The sequence below is a fragment of the Athene cunicularia genome (assembly GCF_003259725.1).
Source record: "Athene cunicularia isolate RWA chromosome 20 unlocalized genomic scaffold, athCun1 chr20_part1, whole genome shotgun sequence".
Classification (NCBI taxonomy): Eukaryota; Metazoa; Chordata; class Aves; order Strigiformes; family Strigidae; genus Athene; species Athene cunicularia.
The window spans coordinates 9,877,236-9,885,773 of NW_020799125.1; the positions used below are offsets into that span (position 1 = coordinate 9,877,236).

Consider the following 8,538-nt stretch of genomic DNA (forward strand, 5'->3'; position numbering starts at 1 on the left):
GTAACAAAGCAGAAGGAGGAAAAGGCTGATAATCAAAGTAAAAGAAAATAGCAAAAAGATAAACCCTCCTGAGCAGGCAGTGTGGGAAAGTATTAATGGTTAACTCACGCTCATTGTGGAGTAAAAAGAAAAAATGCAATTGCAAAGGGAAAGAGAAGTTTACCTTGCAAAGCAAATTTGTCATTCACTCTGCCAGACTATCGTTGTTATTATTTGCCCTCCACTCTCTGAACAATAAAGGATGCAAATGACCCTCCACTACAGGCATAACCCTCTCCCCGCAACCTCCCCGCCTTCGTCCTTGCACACACACACAAAAGAGGATGCTAAACACAGCCTTTGAAATTCAGGAGGATAATTGATTCTCTGACGCGTAGAAGCCCACAGGACTCCTGAGGGAGCACAGGTATAAAAAGAGGAGATACACCTCTCTGGCAGCCAGAGGACAGCCAGGGGGAGATCTGAGAGTGTCCTCCCTGCTCAGCAGCGTCCCGCATCCCGCCCAGGCACCGCGGCGGGGACGGACCCAGCAGGGCTCACAGAAGCCGCTCTAGAGAAGTTGTATTTGCAACAGGGGAAGGGAACACCTGGGCAGGAGCTGATCTAGGAAGCACTTGTTTTCTAAGGGAACGGTAAGTGTGAGTCTCTCTATGTGCATTTAACAAGATAATATCTATTCAGAAATTGGAGACAATTAAATTACCCTGAAATGCAATCAAAGCAGGTATCAGTAATTAGCTTTGCCAGGTACAATATCCTTTGCACCATACAAGATATGTTTTGTACGAAGTTACAGAATGAAACAATTGACCTATAGGATAAATGCAAATCAATAGAATTATAATATAGATGAGCCTTGTAAAAAAACATGTTGGATGTTTACTGGCTGTAGCACAGTCTTCCTCTTTTGCTATACTGATGTGAGTTCTTTTTACCTGGAAAATGAATGCTGTTTTACTCACTCATCAATAAAACTGTGTTTAAGCCAAACCAAAGTGTGAGGAGAAACGCAATGGGTTGTTACAGATAATGCAAAGCCAGCTACAACGAGGCAGAGTAAGGCACTTAAAAGGATTTCTGCTTTTCTAACGTAGTATTTCATAGTATAAAAGTCTGAACTTTATAAAACAGCAGGCATGGAAAAAGCTCCGTTTCATCTACATAGTGGTATTTTTAAGACTGATTAGGTTAAGGTTTCAGAAACAGTAAGAGACAGTTACCCCATCTCTCCAACATCACTGTCACAATGCTGCTGTTAGTGTTGCACAGGATGGAATGAAGCTATTACGCTTTATCTGCTGAAATGGTGCTGAAAGCTCTTCATCTTAAGGGGAATTTATTTATTAATCATTTTTTCACATGCTGACAGAATGGAAAGTAAGGTGTCTCTCACCTCAGGAGAATTTTGAAGGTGACAAGGTTTTGCAGAGCTGTCAAGCTGCCTGTATGCAGGGTGACACTTCAATTCCCCAGCTTCTCTGAAATAGCAGACGCTTCTGGGAAGGGGTGTAAGACTTTCATTTCAGACTGCTTCCCAAGAGAAAAAGGGAGACAGAAATACCTAAAAAAGTAGGATGAGAAGCAGATTGTACTTAAGGGAGAGAAGATAAAGCAAGACGGAGGAAGAAAGGCAAAGCCATAAACAAACAAAGAATATTGCAAAGAAACTAATAGAGAATGAAAAAAAAATCTCAGAGGGACAAAAAGTGATTCTGGAGAAGAAGCTAGCATTCAAAGAAGAGAAACCAGATACAAAAAAAAGTGGTAATCAGGGCTGTATCCTAGGAAGAAAAAAGGGAAGCAGACAACATTGGGCTAGGTTTTCATTTACATTGATACTTAACTTCTCAGCTCACATAGCAGCTTTGCTGGCACTGATTAAATCTCCTGATTGGCACTTTCTATAGATGCTGGTGCCAGTCTTCTGGTACCCCCTCACAGATGCTTTAGATCATTTCTTCTATGTAGCAAGATCTGATGTGGGATTTGTCGTGGAGGTATTTAGGGGAGAAGCACAAAAGAGGTGTACTTTTTTCATTCAACTGAAAAAAAAACCCCAAAAAGCATGCAATAAATTTGCTCTAAAACCATAAGCCCTGTAAGTCTCTCAAAGTTACTTTTTTGCTTCTTCTGAGAATTCTTTGGCTTTCTGAGGGACCAGAGTGATTTGTAAGAGATCAGGTATCGGAGGTAGTGGATGCTACCCGTGAGTTCACAAGAAGCTGTGCTGGAGCCAGGAGCAGTGGTGCTGCTCCCGGGGAAGCAGTTGAGGAAACTGCTGGTCCCCAAGCTGGGAGCACAAGCAGCTGGAAACAGGGACTGGGCTGAGAATGGGTTTGTGATAAGAAATGCCACTTTTTAGTGCACCATCTTTCCCCATGTCTCTCCATGCAGTTCTGACACTGCCACTAATTCTGTTATTAACTTCCATGGTATCAAGACTGGACCCACTTGCAAGACCTCCAGTCCTTAGCTAGCCTCCCCCCTCACTATGGTGACCTTTAGTCAGGAGAGCGGGCAGCTACGTCTGAACAATAAACCAGGTCACTGCTGATATTCTCCATCCGAAGGGCCCCCTTCTACAACCACCGTCAGTAAAACCCAGTTTGAAAAGTTCACTTGGGCAATTAGAAGCCCAACCAAACCCTTTCCATTTCTGCAAGAAAGTATTGTTATACATTTGGAAGGGGTTTTTTTCCTCTTATGGAGATCAAACACCATTCTGCTCTTTTATTGTGTAAAATAAGACAGGGAACAGGGAAACTTGATATTTTAAAGATTTTTATCCACATTCTTAAAGAATCATTTTTGAACAAAAGATCAATAGCTTTCAATCAAAACTCAGGAAGAACGTTCACTGAAATACCTTCCTAATGTCCCTCGCTTCCAATGACAAAAGCGTGGCATTCAGCTCCCGAGGAGGGCAGCCTCAGACGACTGTCCTGAGTCATTCGCAGCACTCAGCCAGCCCCAGGACATGAAGCACTGCAGCCGTCTGTCTGAGGGCAGACACACATGGCTCAAGTCCATCTCCCCTTCCACCAAAGCCAGTGCTCAGAGCAGCGTAGGCGCCTCGCTGAGCGGCAGGGGGGCTGCTCTCCACACAGGAGCAGTTCAGCTCTCCCAAATAGACATATTTTGGTCCATCCCCCCTCTCCCAAGCACAATGGCTGAAGGAACAGTCTGTGTTTTGTTTGGCTAACCAAGCTCAGCACTGTTGCCTTTGATAAATGGGTTTGCCAGGATTACCTCTGGGCCAGTATTACCCCTCTGCCCAGGTATTTTATTTGGATTCCCCAGTCTCTGGACAGCCAGCAAGTCAGCTGTTAAGCACGGACCTGTGCTGTACAGCCGTGTGAGCAGACACACGTCCCTGTGAGAGCAGAGAGCGGGAGAGGTCCCAGGGGCTGGTTGCTGATGGTCCTGTGCAGGTGGTGAGGTTGCTTTTGGCAGCCCCTGCTAACTGCTGCCCTACAGCATCCAGGTGCTTTTCCAGCCCGTGCAGTGGTCCCTGGGGCTCACCTCAGCCTGAGAGCTCTCCTCCAACCACAGCAGTGGGACAGGGCAATAAGGGGTCCCACAGCACGAAGAGCTGCTGATCAGCCCTGCTTTCCAACCCAAGGGAGACACCAGCTCCCTGTGGGGTCACACACAGCCTCTGCCTCCAGGAATTGCACTCCCTGGGGAGCACTTTGCCACATCAATACACCCCTGCATCGGGAAACACCATAACCACACAGAGGCATGTTTCAAGTGCTGACACATGAGCAGAGGAACCAAAACCACAAAGGTGGCACTTGGCCTCCCCTCCTGGCCTGGAGCATCTCACTGCTGCTGACTCAGACTGCTCTGCCTTTCAGGTGCCTCCAAAGGCTGGAAGATGCTGGATAAGGCCACCCTGCTCTTGTTCCTGCATTTAGTGGCATGCTCCATCTCCTCTCCTCTCTATCCAGCTCTCAGGTAACCTGAGTATTTTATCCACACTGTCACTCCCTGACTCATCTCCGACCTTGTGCAAAATAAGCACGTGCCAAATTAAGGCTGCCAGTGCTTCTGAAAGCCAGATGTATGTGCCTTGGTAAGCCTGTTTCTTTGCCCTGGCTTAATTTTCTGGGTACACTGCTAGCCTAGGTGTGGTTTCCAAAGAAGGCAGGCACCTGAGGGAACATTTCAGCCCAAACAGTTAGTTTTAGAATTGAACACTGGGTTCTATAAAGGGAAATCTGGCAATTGCCAGAGCAGGCCACACCTGCAACTCCATCACTGGTTAGAATTTGTGCCCTGCAGGCCACCTGCATTGAAGTCAGAACTGCAGAAATTCTAGTACATGAACTCAACAGCTGTCTGTTAATATTTCAGGTATTTCCTTGTTGACTGTTAGAATTTGTAATATTATTTCCTACCACTACAAATCGATGGAAGCACAAAACCGAGCACTGGGTTCTATAATGTGGATTTGCAGTGTCCTGTACAACATGCTTTAGACTTGTGCTGAAGCCATGGGCCAAACGATACCTCAATTGCTGGATTTTTGCTCAAGGATGCTGAGATCTCATCAGATGAGCATGTGTGTTTTGAGGCAGCTTTATCAACCATCTTTTTATTGCTGAAATAGCATCTAGCTGGGGAGAGTTACAGGCAACACTTGAGTTACTGATGAGATGGGGATGGCAAAAGGAGAAAGAAAAAGCAGAACAGGGAGTAGTGGTCAAGAAGATGGATCTCTGACTGGCAACCGAGCACATCTTGCAGTATGCCTTGGCTCTGTCTTGCAGGTACAGTCCAGGGCTGGTTGCTGGCAAGGCCATGAACTTCCAGCTACAGCACAGCAGCCCATCGCAGAGCCAGAACCCCTCAGCAGAGGAACAGGAGGAGGAGGAGGAGGGTTTGTTAACAGACTCAGTTGAGAGAAGGTTTGTACCTCATCTCTCAGCCCCGCTGCAGCAAGAGTACACTGGGTACGATCTTCCCCCAGCCCAGGAACAGACCAGCAGGTCACTCAGTCCCACCAGCACCACAAAGTCCAGGCTCCAGGGAGAGAACCCAGCTGAGCCCTGCAACCAGAGCAGAAGGTTGGTACCGTGCCAGCTCTCACCATCACCCATGTCCAGGGCCACATCCTGCTGTCCCCCAGCGGCAGGGAGGTACTGACAGGAGCAGGGTCACAGGCCCAGGGCTCCTGCAGGGATCAGAATTTTCCACTGAGCTTTGGGCATCCATCCATACAGTTGTTAGAGCCTCTTCTTTCCACCCCTGCCAAGAGATGGAGGATGATTTTGCCTGTCTGAAGCACAGAGGACTCATCCTTACAACAGTGGGACCAGCCAAGTGGCTTGTGTTTCCCTTACCTGTGGATTTCCAGGAGCCTTCAGCCTCCTTCCTCTCCTGAGGCTGGAGACCTGCTGGAGGCTCCTGTCAGCCCATCCTAGACACAGCACTCCTAGGAGGTGCTGCAGCAGAGCACAGGAATGTCCCAACCCCAGCTTTGCCCTCTCTCGGCCTGTGGGAATCTTCCTCCTTTCCACTGGTTCTCTGACCTCACCGTTGGTTTGCAGGCACTTCTCTTTACTTGCCTTAGTGTGGATACTAATTAACAGACATTTTATTTTGCCTCCTGCCTCTGCATCAGGACTGAGCTCCCTCAAATCCTTTTATCCTCCAACACTAATGCATCCAATACCAAAAGGCGCTTGCTATGGTTACCTGCCTCTGATATCAGCAGTATTTTATCTGGTGTATTTTGTCATCTGAAACACCCATTTCTCACCTAGAACGTTCGTTGCTAGCTCAGATTGCTCACCTTGTGCTTGTCTTTCACCCCTAGGATGCAGCGCCATGCTGATGCCATATTCACTGACAACTACCGGAAATTCCTGGGGCAGATTTCCGCCCGTAAATTCTTACAGACGATCATTGGCAAGCGGCTTGGGTAAGCCAGTGTTTTGCTGTCCTAGGGCTAATGTGTTGCTTATTACACTGGGCAGTTTCTTTTGTGCATATAGCAGAAATAGCTGCCTTCCACTGCAACAGAAGCAATCCCTCCTGCTGTTCCACACCCCAAAGGGCATTCTGCATCTCTGTCTTGGATCCCCCTAATTGCAACAATCATTAAGCACCCTAATTAATCCTTTCCTCCAAGGTTATAAGTGTCAGATCAGCTGAAAGCTCTACCTTAATATCAACAAGCAATAATATTTGCAAATAATAGTTGCAATGATCATTCACTGGTGGGAAACAGTTATGCCTGGCCTGGTTTGAACACAGAAAACAGCCTCTCCACTGCCACTTGGGTAGCTTTGGTTAGATCAGTGATTGCCACTAAATAAGACCAATTAGTCAGATGTGAGCCAGCTCCAATCCCTCTTCTGGCACTGGAGCAGGTACAGATGACCAATTTCTTACTGAAATTAAGGAGAATAGCCCTAGGCTCATACCCAGCAGGTTCCCTGGTGCTGCTCAGCCTGAGCCAAACTTTGAGCAAGGGACTAAAAAGCATCTCTGAAACAAAAATGTTTCTCATCTTTGCATAACAGAAGCAGCGAGAGCAGCCCAGGAGAAGGGGTGCACGAATTTCTGACAAGGCGCCAGTCTGACAGCATCCTGATGGACAGCCGCTACCACCAACAGATGGTACTAAGGGACTTCCTGGGAGCCATTCTGCAGAATCAAAGGTAGGCGAGAATCAGCTCATTATCTGCTCACTGCAGGAATAAGACAAAGTCCTTACTACTGTCTGGCTTCCAGAGGTAAAGCTACTGGATTAATTATCATCTTTCAGGTATGCTCAGGGAAAGAATTAAGCTCTTGCCTGAACCCCTAACCCAGCCCTTCCCTTATGTTGGCAAATAGGTTGCAGATAAGCAACAGCCCACACAACACATAGTAGCACATCACTGTGCTGTCTTCTCAACCCCATAATTCAGTAAAATAGCAGTGGAATAAAAGAATTAATCTCCAATCATGTCATCACTGTCCTATTCCTTTCTTGCACAGGCCTCAGGACATCAACAGCAGTCGGTTAGAAGGCTTTCCTAGCACCCTGGCTAAGCTCATGTAAACACTTCTCCATTTTTCATCTCCCCGTGCTCTGGTGAGTACCATTCCCTGCTCAATTCTGTACATAACACGCTGCTTCTGCATTGCTCAGGTGGTTTGAAGGCTCTCCTTCAGTGAAATTAGCTCCCACTACTGCCCATGAAAAAGGGTGCTTGCTGCAATTTAAGGGAAAACAACTCCCCATCAATTTTGTCCAGTACCTAAAGTCCTGTTAGTCTGAACAGATAGACCACAAGTGCTGTGGAGCTACATGTGGATGTCTGGGAACAGGCTTGGAGCAACCAAAAGCAGCTTTGTAAAGCTATCTGAGATGGTGTGCCCAACAGACTAAAGTCTTTCCCCAGGAGCAGAACCTGCCTCTAGATCCCTGGGACGTTTCAGGTTTTCCCTGCACTGAAGAGGAGAGGAAGTCTTACTGTTTTCTCTACCCCTCACTTCTGAAAGTAGTCACCTGGAACTTGAATTACACTCTTAAATCATGCCAGCCCTGGGAAACTGAGAGTCCATCCTTGGGAATACCTTCACTCATACAAACATCAGTTGTCCTGTTTGAAACAACATCATCTTACTCTCTGTCCCATAGAGATTAAGCCTGTCCAACCCTAGTCAGCACAACATGAAGGGGTGTGGAGGGACCTGTGTGCATACTAAACTAAAAGGGGGCTGGGGAAGGGGGGGAGATCAGAACTTTACATAAACCATGCCTATGGATTCAGCTGGGAGAACATAGCATTTCAGCATCTCTCTTGCCATGCTTTACCTTTCCACAAATACGGTCAGCCAGGAAAAGCCTCCAAAGAATGAAAACCTTCTGCATGTGCTCACAAAGTTTTCTTGTAATTCTCTTTTCCTCCTGCTTCTGTCTAGAGTAATTCAGAGCTCCTGGATCTAACTGTACAGTAAGCCCTTCACAGCAATGAAGACATTCCTGGATGCGAGCAGCTGGAAACTGATGCACACACTCCTCAGATCTGTTTACTTCAGTCTTCACAATTTAACTTCCCTCTCTAATACTGGTCTGTGTACCAAATGAGAAAAGATACCTCTGTGGTTTAACCTCAGGCTGCTTTACATACAAAGACTAAAACAACCAGTACAGTTGTAATCCTGGGGACATACTGTCTACTAATTAAGGCTTTCGAATCACAAAGCATAGCAGAATTTCTGCCAAGTCATCAGTCTGAGGGCCTGATTAATAAACATGAGGCCACCAAAAGGTACCTTTAGGCAACTTAGTAAATTGATTACAGCCTCCTCTAAATAGATGCTGATGGCACAACCACACACGCAGCTCAGATGAGGGCAAGGCAAGACATGAATCCACACATCTACCACCCATTAGAAACGCTGTTGTTGTCTAGCTCCTTGACACAGAGCCCTGGCAGCAAAACTGAACTCCGAGAAGCTCAGCTACAGTTACTGTTCAGCCTTGAGGTGTTCATACTGAAGCTCCAGCTCTGCTTGGCAAGAGTTAAAGGAGAT

The 8,538-nt window shown here is 46.7% G+C and overlaps 1 protein-coding gene across 2 annotated transcripts; it reads left to right on the forward strand.

Moving 5' to 3' along the window:
* The first annotated feature begins 459 nt into the window (after positions 1-459).
* GHRH (growth hormone releasing hormone) lies at positions 460-8,330 on the forward strand. 2 transcript variants are annotated; one of them, XM_026862182.1, is made up of 7 exons: positions 460-632; positions 3,861-3,960; positions 4,776-5,072; positions 5,825-5,929; positions 6,534-6,671; positions 6,994-7,090; positions 7,924-8,330. In XM_026862182.1, the coding sequence occupies exons 2-6, from the start codon at positions 3,881-3,883 to the stop codon at positions 7,055-7,057; spliced, it is 684 nt and encodes a 227-aa protein (XP_026717983.1). In that variant the 5' UTR covers positions 460-632; positions 3,861-3,880; the 3' UTR covers positions 7,058-7,090; positions 7,924-8,330. The 2 variants fall into 2 exon arrangements, with proteins under 2 accessions (XP_026717983.1, XP_026717984.1); XM_026862183.1 differs by having other exon boundaries at positions 4,776-4,913.
* The last annotated feature ends 208 nt before the right edge of the window (positions 8,331-8,538 follow it).